The sequence below is a fragment of the Ahaetulla prasina genome, chromosome 4 (assembly GCF_028640845.1).
Source record: "Ahaetulla prasina isolate Xishuangbanna chromosome 4, ASM2864084v1, whole genome shotgun sequence".
Lineage (NCBI taxonomy): Eukaryota > Metazoa > Chordata > Lepidosauria > Squamata > Colubridae > Ahaetulla > Ahaetulla prasina.
Genome location: NC_080542.1, coordinates 63,453,271 through 63,474,239, shown reverse-complemented (window position 1 = coordinate 63,474,239; position 20,969 = coordinate 63,453,271). Strand labels below are relative to the sequence as shown.

General features: G+C 39.9%; 1 protein-coding gene across 12 annotated transcripts in view; it reads right to left on the bottom strand.

Annotated features, from left to right (window-relative positions):
* The window catches only part of EZH2 (enhancer of zeste 2 polycomb repressive complex 2 subunit), an 86,137-nt gene that overhangs the window by 5,147 nt on the left and 60,021 nt on the right, over positions 1-20,969 (bottom strand). For all 12 annotated transcript variants that reach the window (XM_058182300.1, XM_058182289.1, XM_058182293.1 and 9 more), the window contains 6 exons: positions 10,918-11,158; positions 8,211-8,380; positions 7,946-8,040; positions 5,476-5,516; positions 4,785-4,910; positions 885-1,063 (listed from right to left, as the gene is read on the bottom strand). In XM_058182300.1, the coding sequence (XP_058038283.1) occupies positions 885-1,063; positions 4,785-4,910; positions 5,476-5,516; positions 7,946-8,040; positions 8,211-8,380; positions 10,918-11,158 (852 nt within the window). The remainder of the gene's footprint in view (positions 1-884; positions 1,064-4,784; positions 4,911-5,475; positions 5,517-7,945; positions 8,041-8,210; positions 8,381-10,917; positions 11,159-20,969) is intronic.

Below are 20,969 nucleotides of genomic sequence, written 5' to 3'. Positions count from 1 at the left end.
TACCTTATACAGGAGCAGTATTTCACTCAAAGCTTATTTGTTTTGTCTCACTGCTACTGTATTACCTACAAGGGAATTCTGTACAAGTCTATTAACATGAATAGAATCGGAATAAGAACAATATAGCACTAATTTGCATAGAACTGTGTCATTAAAAGCAAGCTTTACTTAAGACATAAAAACTAGTCTCTGGCATTCCCATAAAATTCCACTGTACTATTAGAAATATAACAAAAATGAATATATTGTGCATTAGCGCAATTTTCTATTTTTACAAAAGCTTAACATGGTGAAACCTTCAGAAGAAAGTGCTATTACAGAACCTTCTGCTTTCCACCACTGAATTTATTTTGTGTTGCTTAATTTCTGTTAAAATGAAAATAGCAACTTCAGATGTGCATATTTTTTATCTGAGAAGATAATGCTTTATGTTTACTAAACAACAAATTCTATGGGTAGTCTACCATAAATGTATTATGCTTATGTGCCAATCCTAGTGTATAGCTGGTGGTTTCTATGTTAGAACAGTGTTCCAGATGGCTGATCATACAAGCTACAATATAAAAGCATTTGATAACTGAACTTCCAATAGCGTGTGTAAACTGTGCATTGAGAATATACAATTTCTGAATATACAGTTTCACACATCCTATAGTTGCAAACATGAAGTAATAAAACTAGAATGGTTTACAATCCTAACAAAAAACACAAAGATGATTCTCCAACAAACTAAGTAATATAAATCAGGGAGCAGATTATGTAAAAACCATCTTCCACTTTCTTGAAGAAGAATGCTAAAGGCATCCATGCGTTATATATTTTGCAGAGATGTCTATCATGAACAAAGATAAAATGTGTCATCTGTTCATAAAAAGATGAACCACCTTTTTGGACCCTCGTTGAATGCTGCAGTTCTTGCAAGACACGTTTTTGCTATCCCAATGATCAGCTGCTCCACATGTCAAACAGAGATCTGGATCACACTCACGTACAGCCAAGTAGCAAGGACACTGCTTTGTATTGCATTGTGCTTTACAACGGCATCCAGGAAATCTATTTTGGCCTTTAAAAAGAAAAATGAAAGCTGAATTGATTTATTTAACTCCTGTTACAAACTGCTGGAGAAAACTGAAGTAGAAGTAAAAACCCAAAGAGCTTCAAGTAAACCATGGCATTACATATCTGGAGGTTACTTGTCTAAATAATTCAGGCACGTACAAGCAGCTCATACATTTTAGATATACGTTATTTATAAGTCTAGATATATGTTTATTCAAACTGCAGTGTTATCAGTAAAGCTTTGGGACAATCCCCTTTGAAATTTTTATCCTCCATAAACTCTCCATTTGTGAAAAAATGCTTTATGCTGCAAAAGATCTGGGGATCTATAACAGGAAATCCTTCAGAACCATTTTCAACTTTTCAAAGATCAAAGCTAACTTTTAAATGTAGGAGTATAGGAGATATAGGATGCAGAACAAAGAAATGGCTCAGGCAATAACAAAAATGAGATGTGATTTATATTGAATTCAATTTTTAATATATACAAGTAATATATTCCTTATAGTTAAAATAATCCTTTTCATCAAAATCATAGTTCTGAGGCAAATTTTTGATGGGTTATAGAGGCCAATATAGTTTCCTAGAGCTGGATATGGTCCAAGGCCTGAAACTATGAATCTGTCTGTAACACTATCATTAAGTGTTGTACCTTATGATTCTTGATGAACGTATCTTTTCTTTTATGTATACTGAGAGCATATGCACCTTGTGTGTCCAATCACACTTGGCCAATAAAAAATTCTATTCTATTCTATTCTATTCCATGAATTGGGGATTGCACTTTAAAATATTCTCTATAAATTTCTTTATAAATGCCTTATCTGAAAGAATACAAAAGTACTAGGAAAGATTCCCTTCTAGGATCTTATTCATTATTACTGATCTTCATGAAGAAATATAAGCTTCAAAAGAACATTGACCCATTACTAGGGTGTGCCAAGGAGTTTAACGGTTATCTATACGACAAAATCGTTCAGCTTCGGGACGGATTGGATCAAAATTGGGTAGATCCAGGCGAGGGTTCCGAGGCCCATCTTGTTGAGGCTGTTTGGGATACCTTTGATCCTGTGACTCCCGAGGACATGGACAGGTTGCTGGGAAGGTTGAATGGCACCACATGTTTACTGGACCCGTGTCCCTCCTGGTTGGTGCTGGCCACACAGGAGGTGACACGAGGCTGGCTCCAGGGGATTACAAATGCTTCTTTGCGGGAGAGAGTCTTTCCCGCTGCCTTGAAAGAGGCGGTGGTGAGACCTCTCCTCAAGAAGCCTTCCCTGGACCCAGCTGTTTTAGGTAATTACCGTCCAGTCTCCAATCTTCGCTTTACGGCGAAGGTTGTAGAGAGTGCAGTGGCATGGCAGCTACCCCAGTACCCCAGTACCTGGATGAAACTGTCTATCTAGACCCGTTCCAGTCCGGCTTCCGACCTGGTTACAGTACTGAGACGGCTTTGGTCGCGTTGGTGGATGATCTCTGGAGAGCCAGGGATAAGGGTTACTCCTCTGCCCTGGTCCTATTAGACCTCTCAGCAGCTTTTGATACCATCGACCATGGTATCCTGCTGCGCCGGCTAGAGGGGTTGGGAGTGGGAGGCACCATTTATCGATGGTTCTCCTCCTACCTCTCTGACCGGATGCAGACGGTGTTGACAGGGGGGCAGAGATCGACCCCGAAGTGCCTCCTGTTTGGGGTGCCGCAGGGGTCAATCCTCTAGCCTCTCCTGTTCAACATCTATATGAAGCCGCTGGGTGAGATCATCAGTGGTTTTGGGGTGAGATACCAGCTGTACGCTGATGACACTCAGCTGTACTTTTCCACCCCAGGCCACCCCAACGAAGCTATCGAAGTGCTGTCCCGGTGTTTGGAAACCGTACGGGTCTGGATGGGGAGAAACAGGCTCAAGCTTAATCCCTCCAAGACAGAGTGGCTGTGGATGCCGGCACCCCGGTACAGTCAGCTGCAGATGCGGCTGTCCATCGGGGGCGTCATTGGCCCCGACGGAGAAGGTGCGCAACTTGGGCGTGCTCCTGGATGGACGGTTGTCTTTTGAAGACCATTTGACGACCGTCTCCAGGAGAACTTTTTATCAGGTTCACCTGATTCGCCAGTTGCATCCCTTCCTGGACCGGGATGCCCTATGCACGGTCACTCATGCTCTCGTTACATCTTGCCTGGACTACTGCAATGCTCTCTACATGGGGCTTCCCTTGAAGAGCACTCGGAGACTCCAGTTAGTCCAGAATGCGGCTGCGCGGGTTATTGAGGGAGCAGCACGTAGCTCCCATGTAACACCTATCCTGCGCAGACTGCACTGGCTACCTGTGGTCTTCCGGGTGCGCTTCAAGGTTTTGGTGATGACCTTTAAAGCGCTCCATGGCTTAGGACCGGGATATTTACGGGACCGTCTTCTGCCGGCTTCAATCTCCCAGCGACCGGTGCGTTCTCACAGAGAGGGACTCCTTAGGGTGCTGTCAGCCAAACAATGTCGGCTGGTGGCCCCCAGAGGGAGGGCCTTCTCTGTGGGGGCTCCTACCCTGTGGAATGAGCTTCCCCCTGGACTCCGACAATTGTCTGACCTTAGGACCTTTCGCCGCGAACTTAAAACCTATTTGTTCCGTCTCGCTGGACTGGCTTGATTTTTTTTAAAAAAAATTTTAATTTGATTAATTTGGGTTTTAAATTTTTTAATAATTTATAGGGTGTAATTGTGTTTTAGTTTTGGCCAATTGATTGAGTTTTTTAATATTGTCTGTTTTTCTGTATTTTAACTGGCTGTTCACTGCCGAGAGTCCCTTGGGAGAAGGGCGGTCTATAAATTAAAATATTATTATTATTATTATTATTATTATTATTATTAACAGAATCATGGGGTGAAAACTGTTGCACTGGGAAATGTTAATGGCTCTTATGACTGACACAATAACTGCCTGTTTTAAATGAGTCTTATCTAGTGGTGGGATTCAGCCAGTTCGCACCACTTCAGGAGAACCGGTTGTTAGCTTTCTGAGCAGTTTGGTGAACTGCTTGTTGGAAGAAATCATTAGGGCATAGAAGCGGTGGTTAAATTATTTGAATCCCACCAATGGTTTTATCTACAATTTAAGAAAGAAAACAGAACATAGAATCATAGAGCTGGAAGGAACATCAGAGGTCTTCTAGGCCAATCCCTTGTTCAAGACTGAAACCTTATAACATTCAAGTCAAATGGTTGTCCAAACTGTTTTTGTAACAACTAACCTGACACTGAGTATTTTTTTAAAAATCCAGTCTTTCAGTCTGAATGACTATCTGCTCATTTTCCTTCCTCTGATAGGCTAAACTTAATATCATAATTTCCGATTGCAGGGCTATTGGTTTATTTTTTTTAAAAAAAATGCAACAGCTCCAAAATAGAATCAAAAGAAAAAAATACAGCTAACTAAACAGGGAGTATGGAATGAATTGGAGGGGCTTTAGCAATTTTCCCCTGGTATACTTTCAATTAGGGATCATTCTGTCTTGAATCTTCTACCATATTCTACCACTGAGAGAAAACTTCACAACAGTACCAGAAAAGCATATTGTGAACCCTCTTTTTCCGTTTCCTGCCTCCTGACTAGATTGTTTAAAAATCAAAATGAATTATTAAACTTCGTTAAGCTTTTCACAAGAATAGCTTTAAATCTTCATCAGTGAGACTTCTTGTTCAAAACATATTAAAATGAAATTTTCCCAATACTTACATTCTGAACTGCACTGACAGAACTTCTCACAAAAGTTCTGTGCAATGACACACGGGCATGAATTGTCACAAGGCTGGCGTGGATGATCACATGGCTGGTAGTTGTAAACATGATTAGATGATCCATCTGAACAACAACAAATGTAGACATTAAGGGGAAAAAATTGATAAATATATTCTTCAGAATATATTTTCAGCCAAATAATTACATAAAACCCCAGCACATCCCTATATGTTTTCAATAATCAGGGAAAGATAAGAGAAATAATCTAAATTCAACGCACTTAAACAGAATCTTTTAGTACTCCTATCTTTCCCTGTGTTGAGCCAAAGGAGCAATATGGAAAAGGTATTTTTTGATATCTCTTAATGCAAGAATTATATAGACACACCATTACTGTTTGTCTACTGTAATTTTTTTGGGAAAAGTAATGTTTCCTCTTCTAGAAGAGGGTCAAGCCCAAAATCTTCCCACTTCCTTGCTATATTCTGGGAAAATACTATACTGAGTCTAGAGACAGTATAATTTCTATTTCTCCCATGTAGGACAATCAAATCAAGGTAGCTTTCTGACTTAAACTAAAGTAGAATATCCTTAGGATCAAAATGTCTCCATATATACACTTGCTTATAAAATGTACAGGATAATAAACAAAAACAGAATTTCAGGACATAAGTTTAAAGATGCTAACCCTTCTTTAGCTGTATCTTTCTGCAATGAGCAGCCCATAGTCTATAAAAAGAAAAACATACAATATAGTTAATAGATTTTTTAACATGGAAAATGCATCAAATTCAAACTGCATTTTAAAAAATAAATTTTGATATTTTGTATCACTTTCAGAACCTAGTGTCATAATGTGCAATAAGACTGCATTATTAAAAAAAAACACTAATCAGTGAATTCAGCCTCTTGCAAAAGATGAAAAAAACAGTGAAGGTCAGTTGGTGCAATGCAGTACAGGGCAGCGACAGGGGCTGGATTAGATCTGTTGGAGAAGGCTGCTTCACACCCTTGGAATCTCCAGGATGTTTGGAGCTACCTGCAGGACAACTGTTTCGCAGTCCACTGTGAATGCTTCCCAATGCAGTTTCATACTGCATTGGAATTTTCCCAAGATTTAAAGGCATAGATTTGGAAGTGCGGGGAGGCAGTTGGGAGGAGTTGCAGCATAGGTATAGGCATACTTCCAAGCACCTGAACTATGATTTCATGACTGCTTGAGAGAGGTGTGTGCAAAAGACATAATTTCAGGCACAGATTGTATGTCCGTTCGTTCAGCACCATTGTAATTTCAAATGGACACTGAACATTTGTAAATCAAGAACTATCTATGTAGGTCAAACAGAATGAGCTGGCTCTGAGGTTTCAGATCATTCACAACATATACTGTTTGGATGGAGACAATGCTTTTACCAGAAGAACACTGACTAGATAGAAATGCTTAGAGCCTCATATTACTGCCCATCTACAAAAAATAAGAAATAACTATTTTTTGGTAGAAGGAAATTTTACATGGGTGGGTTCACTAAGAAAGTCAGTAAAATATAATTCCCTTACAGATAAATGTGGAAATACTGAGAGACCTAAATTCAAACTGCTAGTATACAGATGATTTATGGAGTCTTCTTGTGCACTGACTGCACACTTTTGTGTTTTTCTAATGATGAGCATTCTGGGCAAGAGGGAACATAAATGATCCAATCTTGGTAATTGGAAAATTCAGAAGGCAGCAGATGAATATTATCCCCGCTATTTTTTATGGCATTATGAAGATTCCATATTCATTTCCCTTGACAATACAGTTCAGCTGCTTAATGGATTTTAATAGTGGTTTTCATATTTGTGGCTTTAATTGTTATTATTTTTGGTTATTTATCTTCAGTGATATCTGTTGATATCTGCATAGATGGACAGGATACAAATTAAGTAACAATTGGGATAGAAATTCTCTATTATTTTACAATCACAAATGGTGAGGTGATGACATAATGATATCAACAAACTAGACACAGCTACTTTCATCCCCGTTTCTCCATATTGCCATATTTCATTGCAAATTTTGGCAGTGAAATTATTTTAGAAAAAAATCCATTATTTATATTTGTTTTGAACTTTAAAAACTTATTACACGAACATTTAAAATAGATTATTTTTATATATATATATATATATATATATATATATATATATATGTATGTATGTATGTATGTATGTATGTATGTATGTATGTATGTATGTATGTATGTATGTATGTATGTATATGTTTTCTGAGGGTGTTTGTATGTAGGTCTTTGGTTATTCCGGTTTTCTCCCTCGTAAAATTGGAAGTGTCTTGGCGATATTTCAACGAAGTCTCACTCGTCATCTTCAGGCTTCAGCTTCGTGCTTCTGGGAGCAATGTGTGATCGCAGCTGTTTCTTCCTTTTAACTGCTAGTGGGGTTTGAACTGATTGGGTGGGAGCTTGGCTGTGCTCTGATTGGATGGGGTTTTCTGTGCTCTGATTGGATGGGGTGTGTCCTGTGTTGGTGGGGGTTGGTTGTGCTCAGTCTAGTCTGTGCTGCAGGGGATTTGACTAGACTGAGCACAACCAAGCCCCCACCAACACAGGACACACCCCAGCCAATCAGAGCACAGAAAAACCCCCATCCAATCAGAGCACAGCCAAGCTCCCACCCAATCAGTTCAAACCCCCACTAGCAGTTAAAAGGAAGAAACAGCTGCGATCACACATTGCTCCCAGAAGCACGAAGCTGAAGCCTGAAGATGACGAATGAGACTTCGTCGAAACGTCGCCAAGACACTTCCAATTTTACACGGGAGAAAACCCGAACAACCAAAGACCTATATACAAACACCCGTGAAAACACATATATTCGTGCTTCTGGGAGCAAAGAAAACCTCAGAAAACACACACACATATATATATATATATATATCAAGAAGTCTTTATATTAAGGACAACCTTTTAATTGCATTTCAATTTCTATATTGATTTGCAATAGATTCTTCCACTATTGAAAATTTCCTAGAATGCACTATTAATAAAAAATAATAGTATATACTTTCTTTATTTGTCCCATTCTTTTCATTCATATTTTTAAATTTCTTTTTTCCCACTTTAAAATGTTATACGATGGTTGATATACTATTGATTTACCTGTGTTTCCTTTTTTTCTTTCTTGGAGGAGTATCAACATCTTCAGCAGGTGCTGGAGCAATAATACTAGATTCCTTTACTCTAAACTCATATACCTGTAAAATATTAATTATTTCCTAAGTTTCATTGCAATGATTTATTGAACTGAGTTTGATATATTAAATTCAAATTTGATATATTGTGGTCTCCACAAAATTGGATACATTTGAAATTACTAAATTTCTCTACTGGTATTTTTGAAAACATTTTCAATATTTATGCTTACCTGTCTGCATGTTTTGGTCCCAATTAACCTGGCTATTGCACAGAAATTGTCATAGTAGGTACCAATGAGAACCCTGAACATAGAAGCTTCAGCACCACTCCATTCAACATTTTCTGGAGGCTCTATATTTGGCTTCATCTTGATTGGTGTTTGACACCTAGAATTTGCTTCTGCAATATCAAAAGCAAACAGTTTCTAGTCTCTGAAATCACAGCTAGGATCATACCAAAAACAAAACAAATAATCAAGCATCCTACTTTCAATAACATACCATTTTAAATATAGTGCGGTAGGCAATATGTGCACTTTACAGTCAGCAGGCATGACCAAAGTAAAGAGATTGTGGAAACAAGCATACGGAGGACTTCATATTACTAGTTCCAATATACAGCACTATATGATGTTATTAAACTCTACTTCCACCCCTCAAATTTCTAAAACAAATTTTTATTTTATATTTTCAATTAATGACACATCTAGGACTTCCAGAACCTTTTAAAGAGCAGTAGGTTCACAAACATCAATTTTAATCACTTTATAAAATTATCTTAAGGCTAATGGAGAGTTTCAAAATGCAAAGCCACCTGATGAGTTTAGCTTCATTCCAGAATAAAAGAAAAATTAATTATAAGCTTGAGAATATTTTTTAAAATGGCAAAAGGCTAAATAAGATTTTATTTCACTTATGTTATAAACAAGCTAAAGGAAAAAAACAAATTTGATTTTTTTGCTATAGGATTTTGGAAATAATTATATAAACACCTTCACAGGAAATAAACTATCTGAAGTCATGACAGAAATTTGAGATTTTATGATTTAAAAAATTGGATACCAGAGAGGACCAGAGATTGCTGGTATAAAGGGATGGTGGGGATGACAGGGCATAGTATGACACTTAAAACATTCCAGGAGTTATTTCAAGAATGGAGAAAAGAAACTAGACGCTTGCTCCTATGGCTAGACCATGTTAAAGCAGAAATAAAAGGTGTGAAAGAGAATATTCTGGAAGATTTATAGGATAAAGAACTGAAACAAACCCAGTGGTGGGTTGCCCCCAGTTCAGACCGCTTCTTGCGAACTGGTAGTAAAACCGGGGAAGGCTCCACCCACCGACTGTGACATCATCAGGAAGCTTTTGTGCATGCGCAGAAGCAAGCACGTGTGCGCAAGCGAAGTGATCCCACTGCGAACCGGTAGTAAAGGTAAGTAGAACCCACCCCTAAGTGAAGCAAGCGAAGCACAAGTGAAGCGATACCATTGCAAACCAGTAGTAAAGGTAAGTAGAACCCACCCCTGAACAAACCTCATGTGATGCAGAAATATTAGAATATAAAGAAACTGTTGAAATAATATACAATAAAAATGTGGATTATAACAGGGGTACCCAAACCCCAGTCCACAGACCAGTACCAGTCCACGATCTGTTGGGAACCAGGCCATGTAAGTGATAGGCGAATGCACAAAGTTTGATTTGTGCATATGCGGGATCTATGTTATACGTGTGAAACCATCCCATCGCTAATGCCACCAACGCTGTTCGTGGAGCCAGAAAGATTGGGGACAGCTGGATTATAAGACAGAGATGATAATTAAAGTGGAAAAATAAAAGATAAGAGAATGACCATGATCATGACTCCTTAATGGATTTACAAGAAAGTTTTCCAAAGCTCAAAGAAGCCTTTGAAATAGGCAAAAGAAAAACTGAAGACTGATCAAATCCTATTTCCATATCTAAATGAATTAAAGATCAAGACTGCTACAACCAAAGGAGTAAGTACAAAGTGAGTTTGTTTGACAAATGTTAAAATAAGACATACTTCTATAAAATGTTAGCCACCTCTTTATGATACCAAGACTGAAATATTAATGATTGATGGATTGGCATATGGATAAGGCATGAGTTATGAGGATACCTGTGTGCAATCTTACAGGAGTGAAGAATTCTAATTTTGTTTGTACTTATGATGAAAATCAAAGTCACTACTTTAAATATTCTCTTCCCTTTTTATTTTTTCTTCTTTCTTTTCTCTTGCATTTTCTATTCTTTCTCTACCTCCCTTCCTTCTTTACTCTTCCTTTCTGAGTTTGGTTTTTATAATGTTTTTTTTAAATTAATAAAATATTTTTTTTAAAAAGTAAATTTATGATACAATCAGAGAAGCAATAAATACAAACATCACCAATCATATCCTCAAAATATAGGAAATTCTTATGGCATTCCTGGGTCAGGTTTGACTGAATCATTCATTTACTCTTCACACGGAAAGAAAGCAAGAAAGCTTAATGTGGGGAGGGAGATCGACCTAAACAGGGTATGACAACATTGACAATACCAATTTCACAGAAAATACTTTTGCTTAGTTTAGATGGATATACATGCATCCAGAAAAATAAGTAAAACCAGAAAAAAATTATATATTCTGAAATTAAAGTTAATTAAATTCTGAATTTAATTCTTATTCCCTAAAGGATTTTCAGTAATTTAAATTATTTGTGAATTCTGGAAGGTCCACAATAAAGGATGATTGTACTATAGAACCCAAAACATGACAGTTTAGGAAATGTTTTATAATGAAAAATTAACTTCATTATTTTCAAAAGCAGCAAGTAATATGCCCCTGCAGTAAAACGACTGCACTTTAATCCAATATTCCCAGCCCAAATAAACACTTTTAACAAAATTAGCAACATTCCACAACTGTCTTACCAGAAGAGCTGGAAGTCTCATCTTTTTTCTCTTCTTCTTCTTTATCATTATTTTCGCCTCCAGTTTCAGTTCCAGCTTCTCTGTCACTGTCTGTATCCTTTGATTCTAGCACATTTATGGTTGGTGTGCTGGGCCTACTAGTATTATTTGGAAGCCTTCCCCTTCGGCGACCTCCTGGGCGCTTTGGTGGTGTTTTTATTCTCTCAGCAGTCAAAGCAGCAGCAAACTCTTTAGCTCCTTCCTAACAGGCACAGAAATATTTCAGGATATAAGAAAATGCATAAAGAATAGAGCCTTCAAAAACATTGGTATGTGTTAAAATCAAATAGATATGTTAGATCAAACTACAAATAAGACTGCAAATCATAAAGGTAAATATAATGAAATTATAACTAAAACTTTAAAAACTCTGATTTATTCCAATCAATTCCCTGAAGAATTCTGTACCGTAGCCTGATGATTTTTGTTACCAGAAAGAAAAATTGGGGCTTAATATGTCATGCTGCAGATTCTATCAGCTAGGAAAACAACTCAAGAAATTTGTCTGCATTGCCAGGGTGGGCGTGGCTGGGGTCGGAGTGGCCAGCTCCCACTGCTGCTGTACTCACTCTCCTTGGTCAGGTTGCTCATGATGTGTGCAGGAGGGCAAAGTGTGTGGGTCAAAGGCAGGCCCACTCCCTCTCCTTGCAAGGAGACTTGGTTTTGTAACCAAAGCATCTTCAGCAATAGGATGGGAGACCACCAGAAAAGGTCAGGAGGGCAAAAGGCAGCAGGGCTGCTGGTGGCCAAGTGCTAAAGCAGGATTTATCTCAGACCTTCACTCTCTCTTATTATAATCTCCTTCCTTCCTTCCTTCTTTTCCTTCTTTTTCCTTCCCTCTTCCTTCTCCTTTCTTTCTTTTTCCTTCCCCTCTTTCCTTCTTTTTCTTTATCTTTCCTATACCTTCTTGGATGCTCAAATGCAAAAGGGGAAACATTTCTCGATGCCTCTTTGCCTTGTGATCAAATGCCACTTTTGCTAGTAGTTTGTGACCACTTAAAAGACTGAGAACAAACCAGGCTTAGTTTATCCCGTGCTTGCATTTCATATGGGGCGTCCACAGACAATAGTAAAGCAAAATTGTCAAAATGATGGTTCTGATAGTTGATTAGAGCTCCTCTGTTTTTTATGTGCAACAGCTTTAGCGTTTAAGAACAGAGGTAAGGTAGTTGCTGCTTTTCTATTCATACATAATCCTTAAAAAGGCTGTCCTGTAGGGACTCTGCCATGGTCTAATTCAGACTGGAAACATAGCAAAGGAAAATATGTTTCCCCACTCACTTTGTCCTGTTTTCCCCACTGGAAATGGATGTTTGCAACACATGAGGGGATACTTTTCCAAGATCTCACAATTCAAGAATACCAATGTGACATTCATTAAGTTCACATGAAGTATCTCAGGGTGGGGAAGGCCATGGGGGGCCTAGTGATAGAACAGGCCCTCAAGGCCTCCCAGACCCACTAAGATACCTCATGCTTCTCCCTCCCTTCCTGCCACACACACTCATTTACCTTGCAAACATTAGTCTCCTCTCTGCTGCTGTTTCTTTGCCTTTGAGAAAAGGAGGAGAGTTGGCTTGGAAATGCTTTTCATGCTAAGAATGGACGCTCCTGGGCCATAATATAATATCACACAGGTTCAGGTACTCATTCTCTTTTGCAGAGTCAGGGACCCAGAAACTTTCATTCTCAGTGCCAAGTGTTTGTGGTGCTGGTTTCCTGCTGCTCCCCCTGAACTACTTTCCACCACTCGCTCAAATGGTGGCGGATTCCATGGGACAGGGTTTCATTCCTCCCCCGGCGTGGTGAACTCCAGTGGGATGGACATGGGTGTGAGGGGCCTGGCCCCGCGGTGCTGCCTTGCTCAGTTGAAGGCTTGGTTCCTGCCCGCACACAGCAGTGGAATCATAATCAGCCGGATACAGGAACCAATACCGTCCGTAGCCCAGGTGCGCTGCTCACTTGCATGTGTCAGCCTTACTGTCTGAAGGCAGGAACAAAGCTTTCAACTGAGTGAGGAGGCACTGCGGACCAGGCCCCTCATATCAACATCCAGCATGCCGGTGCTCGCCACACTGTGGGAGAAATGAGACACCCTGTTTTCCCGCAGAGCCCATCGCCACTTGAATGGGAGGATGAAGAGAAGAACAGCGGATTCTTCTGTTTGTGGATAATCCGGTATCTAGACTCTTCTGAAGGAAGTGTAGAACTTGAGGGACGGATGCCGATGTTGGGGCTATCCCATTCCTGATGCAGCAGTGACAAAATGAAGTCCACGTGCATTGTAAATTCGGGTTGTAGACAGACATCGAGAAGCTAGGATGGTAGAAATTACTTTCGGTCCTTCTTCAGGATCTTCCTTTCAAGTACTAGATGGCCAGCTGGAGCCATTGAGGCTGAAGGAGATCCTGTCTGGAGGGATCCTCTAGGGATGCTAAATTGAGAGAATTACAAGGTCCGTGAACCAGGTCCGTCTGGGCCAGTGAAGAGCTATGAGGAGGACCTCCGCATTCTCCTCCAGGATCTTCCTGATGACCCTCTGTATTAGAGGGGTCAGGGTCTCAGGGCCTATTATATGCCTTCCTTCCGACCCCTCTAATACCGAAGGGCCCTGAGGCCACAGCCAGCAGAGGGCATTGGTCCCTTCGGCCCCTGGTGTTTGGAATCTGGTGTAAAATCGAAGTAATTGTATATTCACTGGGCTGGCAAAAAGGTCTACCTGGGGTTGACCAAACTTGGCTGACAGTTGAAGGAACAGATCTAGGTGAAGTTGCCATTCTACCTCATCGATGATTGTTCTGCTCAACCAGTCCATCTGAGTTTTGGAAACCTGGAGATGTGTTCTGCGTGCAAGGAGTAGATGCTTCTACACCCATAAACCTACTGCTGTTGTTTTGCATATCAGTGCCATGGAGCATGTGGCCCCCCCTGACAGTTGACGTGCACCTTGGAGGTGATGTTGTCCATCAACAACAGTACATAGTGACCCGACAGTTGTGTTTGGAAATGGCGGAGCACCAGGTATGCAGCTCTCAGTTCCAGCCAATTGATGTCGTTGAGGAGGTCGGCTGACAACCATTGACTCTGGGTCACTCGAGATTGTAGATGAGCATCCCAGCCGAAGAGGCTGGCGTCTGTTGTCAGGATTAATTGGGAGTGTTCTTTGAAGGAATATCCCTTCTCCATGGCTGCTGATGTCCACCACTCCAAGGATCTGAATACGTTTACGGGAACCCTGATCTTTGCATTGGCGTTGCTGAGACCGGCTTTTTGGCTTGGTAATAGAAGCCACTGAAGAGGCCGGGAATTCAATCTTGCCCAAGTCACCAGGAAAGATATCATTTTGCCTAGCAATTTGGAAAGAAGCACCAATGATATCTTTCTGAGTGCCTTGACCTGAGCCATAGTGGCACGAATGCTGGAGGTGTGTTCTTGGGAGAGGAAGACCTGGCAGGTCTGAGTGTTGATTCTTGCTCCCAGATGGATCAGATTGGTAGAGGGAGTCATGTGACTTTTCTCTAAATTCACGGAAAACCTATGGTCTTGGAGGGTTTGGACCCTGACCTGGAGATCCATCTTCACCTGCTGATGGGAGGACGACAGGACTAATATATCATTGAGGTAGCATTGTATACAGATGGGTCTCACCCATAGATGACAGCCACCATATCCAGCAGTTCCGTGAATGTTCTGGGGGTGGAGGAGAGCCCGAAGGGCAGAGCCCTGTATTGGAAGTGGGCCCCCACGTAGCAAAATCTGAGAAATCTCCTGTGAGATGGTCTGATGGGTATGTGAAGATGAGCTTCCCATAGATCTACTGATGTTAAGAGATTTCTCTGTCTGATGCAACCCAGAATCGTATGCAGGGAGTGCATTTTGAAGTGCCTGTACCGTATATGCAAATTCAGTTTCTTCAGGTCTAGGATGACTCTGCTTCCACCTGATTTCTTTTGCACCAAAAAAGCCAAAACCCTGATGTTGTAGAGGTACTGGTTCTATGGACTGGTTCTTCCATGGAGGCTCGGAACAGAACTCTAGGGTGAGTCCTAGCGAAACTGTTTGTAAGGCCCAGGCGTCAGTGGTTGTGCTTTTCCATCGGCTGGCAAACCTGCCCAGATGACCACCGATGGGGCTCCTGTCAGAGCAATCACTTGGTCCGACAGTAGGGTCAGTAGCCAGCTCCTCAAAAGGGATGCCTGGCCTGTGGTTGTCTGGTACAGTCCCGAAAGGGTTGTCTGACATTAGACCTGTCTGTGGCTTGCGGGAAGGACCTTTGTAGATCAGGGCCTTAAACCCGGTATCCTGTACCCGAAAAGGCTGTTTGTGGTACGGAAAGGAGAACCTTCTGTCTGTCCTGTAAATGTGGGGAAGGACCTTCCTCTTGTCCTTACCCTCCATTAAAATAGGGTCCAGGGCCTCCCCGAAGAGGAAACCTCCCTTAAATGGGGCCCCTGCCAGTTGCCATTTTGTTTTCATGTCAGCTTGCCAGAGCCTCAGCCATAAGAGGTGTCTGGAGATGACATTGCCAGAGAAGCAAACTTTGCCACATTGAGGGTTGCATCTGCAGAATATTCAGCTTCAGCAATGAGCTTGTTTATGCCATGATGCACACGGGAATCATCTGGTGATACACAGGACTGCATTTGGCGAAGCCAAATTAGGGAGGTTCTAGTGAAGAAGGACGCCACCGTGGCAGATCGAGTAGCCCAGATGGCTGCTTGATGGGTCTTACGAGCAGAGAGCTCTGCCCTCCTTTCCTCGGTTCTCAAACCTTCAGCCAAGTCAGAAGGGAGGATTTTAGATGAGGCCAAGTTGGCCATTGGAACATCAATGGCTGGAAGTTTCAGGAGCTCCTCCAGCTCTTGCTCCACAGTATACATTTTCCTATCCATACCACTGGGGGCAGAAATGGACCTGGGCTGATTCCATTGTCGTTGTATAATGTCAACAAAGAGCTTGGGTGATGAATAGCCTCCTGCTCTGTGACCAGTTCGGTGAAGAGAAGAGCAGTGGGATCTGGAGTGTCCGCAGATCCCTCAGAGTGCCCAATAAGTGCCCCCATATTGGCCGTTGTTCTTGCCTTGTACAGTAATGCTTTAAATAAGTCATGACAAAAGAGCCCCAAGTCTGTCCAGGAAGTCTCTCTCATCCTCAGAAAGATTATAATCTGCCATCTCTTCCTTGCCCATAAATGACATGTCGCTATGCCATGAAGGTGAAGGAGAGTGAGGCTTCAGGATATAATCTCTGTCTATTGGGTGAAGAGCCTGTAGACCCTGCTCAGCAGCTGGTACTGGGGCCAAATGCCTCTTTGAGTTAGGGCAGCTTCAATGCCCTTGAAATAGTCATTGGAATTATGTCACATAGTTTCTGTGACAATGCAGATTGGTGCCCCTTCTCCGGGCAGAGCTCTGCCGTGGTAGGACTAAAAATGGCAGAGACGTGGGAATACCTATGGCGATGGAAAGGTCCTGGCTCTAGGTTAGTTGCCTCCAAAGGAAGATCCATGTCTGGTGCCTGAAATTCCAGTCTACCATGTGAATCATTAGGAGACCAGCCTAACTGTTCTGGCCGGGGAGTCTGAGTTAAGCTTTCCTCCTCCCAGGCAGTGCTTGTCTCCCTGCTGCATTCAGGAATGGCAAAAATCCTGTCAGCCTCTGGCCATTTTTTGGCCTTGTCCAATTGCTTTTCTAATGCACACTGATGTCTCTTGGCATCCTTTTCTGATGCAGAGGAAGTAGGGAGAGCTGGGACCTAGAGGAAGGTCCTTTGGATCTTGACTTCCCTCTTTTAGGGGCTGGAACTTCTGATGTCTGAGGGAGGAGGAACCAGAGGTGCGAGAGGGAGACCGGTTACGATCCACCATTTTGAAATCCAAATAGGAGGCCTCGTACAGATTAACAATTGAGGCCTGTATTGTAGGCCAGCCCTCAAAAGAGCTGCTCTGTTCTCCCCAATATGCCTCACAGAGGTGGGCTATCCTCTGAAATGTTTATCGATTTAGGGCTTCCACTTGCACCAAGACAACAGTACGGCTTGTGAGCACAAAAAATCATTGGAGGGGTAAGGAAATTGGCGCAAAGCCGGCACCACAGCTCCAAAGGCACTTACAACTCCACAGCTTGCCCGGGGTAAAAATGAGATTCCGACACCACGGAATCGATCCCCACTGCCCAGAGCACTCGAAGCCGACATCACAACTTCCCTGGCACTGTTCCGGCTGCAAACTCAGAGTTAGATGACCACTGGGCCTGTTGAATCAGCCAGCACCAACGGCTCCAAAGGCGCCTATGACTCTGCAGTGTGCCCAGGGTTAAAACGAGATTCACCACAGATTTGATCCCCACTGCCCAGAGTGCTTGAAGCCGACACCACAGCTTCTCCAGCACTGTTCTGACCACAAACTCATGGTTAGATGACCGCTCGGCCTGTTGAAATTGGCTGGCAACTCTGCACCGCTGCGCAGGCCTGCTGGAACGAAAGAATAGCCACCGCTCTGCTCCGCGGCTCAGCTGATCAGCGACCAGCCAGGTGCGAGGCAAGAAGCCGCTTTCAAAGTGGCAAGGAAAATTGTTTAAATTAATTTGTATTTCTCCTTGAATATGCTGTTAATTAAAGTCCAAACAATGAAGCTAACAATGTTATTGTCTCTCTAGGCCGATTGGCGCTCAACAGGAAGGATGAGGCATGGCTACACAAATTCCAACTCAGTCTCTGGCCAACCAGACAAAGTTAATACCCATTGTTTGGACTCTCTAAGCAGCGCACTGGAGAAATATTCATTTGACTTTCATTTCAACAAATCCAGCTTCAGTTTCTCCCTAGTCAGAATCTGATCTATTTTTCTTGAAAACAAAAGTTCAGTATATTAGCCAGATAGTTTATAAATAATTTCTGCAACACCTATTATTTGTTCATTTAACATGACAAAATTTTGAGGTAAGTTTTTTTTAAAAAACAGCTACGTCAATCATAGACAAATACCCATTTATTATTCCACATAGTTCTTAAGTCAGTTCTGTTCTGAAGACCTTATGGAAATCATTTTTTTAAAAAAAATATCATTTTATATTGACCATATTTTTTGTTTTATGTTGAATTGGGTATGTTCTTTATTACATTTTGATTACTTATTTTATGTTTTTAATGCTGTTGTAAATTACATGAAATCTCTAAAACAAGAACTTAAATTTATATGTATTTTTTTTACAGTAGTATCTCTCAAATATCAACAGAGAGTAACTTAACTTTTCTATATTTCAATAACCAACTGAAATAGTATTTATTTTTCAATATGATTTGGTACATCAGGATATTTTCAACAAAGATTTCTTGTACATTTTATTTCTAAAAGATACTAGGTGGTTTTATTTAATAGAAGAAATAAAGCACAACAACTTTTCAAATTGATAACATTTTCTAGCATCAATACAAATAATGCTTAACAGCTGAAAGAGGAAATATCTTTCTCAATGCATTAGGATTGCTTTTATAGGGAAGTAGGACAATTGCCTCATATTTTACAGTCTGCCATGATGTCCATGAAAAGATAAGGTAGCTGTTTTTTATTTCCTCTGTGAGGAACAAAGTACCTTTGGTATTATCACATAAAATATTCAAGCAGACAGCTTTAATCAAAGTGGGTCCATGAGCCATACAGATCACCTTAAGAAAGATGATAATTAGAAAGGAACACTAAGCAAAATTTTAATTTACACTCCATAGAAATCTTTTATTGTCTTGAAGAAGTTTTAATATATTATGTTTTGGGATTTAATGAAGTAGAAAAATTGCTTCTGCTCATCAAATGGAAAATGAGCGAGATACTGAAAAAATACTAGGCTTCACCAGCCTTATGCATATTTCCAAAACATTTGTAGACTTCTGAAAAATAAAAAAAATTCTTAACAGAAATCTTATAGTAGACAGAAAGTCTACAATAAATTGATATGCATTCAAATATTTTTCCTTCAAATATTCATTTCAAATATTCGCTAAAATCCTTTGGCCAATTACAAAAATATATATATTTGAACAAATTACAGTAAAGTAGCCTGAACTTACACTTTTAAAAATTAGAATTCAACTTTTAATATATTGATAAATGAGCCTACAAAGAGCAGCAATGACAGTAAATAATAATCAGGAATGTTGCCAGTTTGTCCCCCACAATAAGTAAAATTATAGAGATAAGGCTACCTGATAACACTCAAGTTTGCTATTTAGAACAATAAGTAACTTTTCAGTAGGGATATGTAAAATATTCCATCCATTAAAAACCCATAGACTTGAGCGGTCCTAACACTTCTATTTTTGGAATTTTGGATGTGTATATAAGAAAATGAGGAAATTTTGTTAGCAATTAAGCAGCTTAAAATCGGTAAAGCACCAGGTACAGATGGTTTAATAGCTGTTTATTATAAAAATGTACAAAATGAGATGGTTGAACCACTTAAAGAGTTATTTAATAAAATTCAAATGGGAGGGGATGTTCCCCCTTCATGGAGAACAGCTTTTATTTCGTTAATACCGAAGGAAGATCGAGATGGTATTAAAGCAGAGAATTATAGGCCTATATCACTTTTAAATACTGATTACAAGATATTTGCCAAGATACTTGCTAATAGATTAATGCCAGTGATGAATCAAATAATTCATAATGATCAATCAGGATTTATTAATGGTAGGCAGATGAGATATAATGTGAGGCAAATTGTAAATTTACTTGAATATTTGGAACGAAACAACCAAGTCTCAGCGGCGCTCTTTTTTCTGGATGCCGAAAAAGCCTATGACAGATTGGATTGGCAGTTTTTGTTTAAAGTAATAGAAAAAATGCAATTTGGGGATTATTTTATCCATGCAATTAAAGTAATATATCAGAAGCAAACAGCACAAATAATAGTAAATGGTGGGTTAACAGAAACTTTTAAAATTGGGAAAGGGACGAGACAGGGATGCCCCTTGTCTCTATTACTTTTTATTTTAACTTTAGAAATTCTTTTGAATAAAATACATGGTTCCGATCGAATAAAGGGAATTAGAATTAAACATCAAGATTATAGATTAAGAGCTTTTGCAGATGACTTGGTTGTTACTGTATCTCAACCAATATACTCAGCTACTGGTTTAAAAGAAATAATTGGTCAGTATGGTAAAGTATCTGGATTTAAGGTGAATCAGCAAAAGACAAAGATGATAACTAAAAATATGAATATACAACAAAAAGAAGAGTTAGAAAGAACTACGGGTTTTGAAATCGTTAAAAAGGTTAAATATTTAGGAATATATATTACAACTTCAAATGTCAAATTATACAAAAATAATTATGAGGTATTGTGGCAGAAGGTATGGAAAGAAATGGAGAATTGGAAGAAGTTACAACTATACTTGCTGGGAAGAATAGCAGCTATAAAAATGAATGTTTTGCCCAAGTTTCTATTTTTGTTTCAAATGATACCGGTACTTAAGAACGATATCAAATTACAGGAATGGCAAAAGGGGGTTAATAATTTTGTATGGATGGGCAAAAAACCAAGAATAAAATTAAAAATAATGCAGGACACAAGGGAAGGGGGGGTGTCTTAAAATGCCTAATTTAAAATTGTATTATGAAGCAGTTGTCTTATCATTAATTACTGATTGGATTAATTTAACTGAGGAAAGAGTTTTGAATATAGAAGGTTATGGTTTGTTATATGGGTGGCATGCCTATTTATTATATGATAAGAAAGTTGATAAAATATTTAAAAATAATATAATTAGAAATGCATTATTGAGGGTCTGGAGGAAATATCAATATAAATTAGATGGAAAGATTCCAATATGGGCAATCCCGAGACACATGATAGAAAATATAAATATATATCAAAAGATGGAGGTAGTTACCTATAAAGAACTCCTTTGTATGGAAAAGGGGGAATTACAATTAAAATCCAGAGAAAAGATGGGGGAAGAAGGGAAAAATTATACATGGTTTCAGTATGGACAATTACAAGCTAGATGGAAATTAG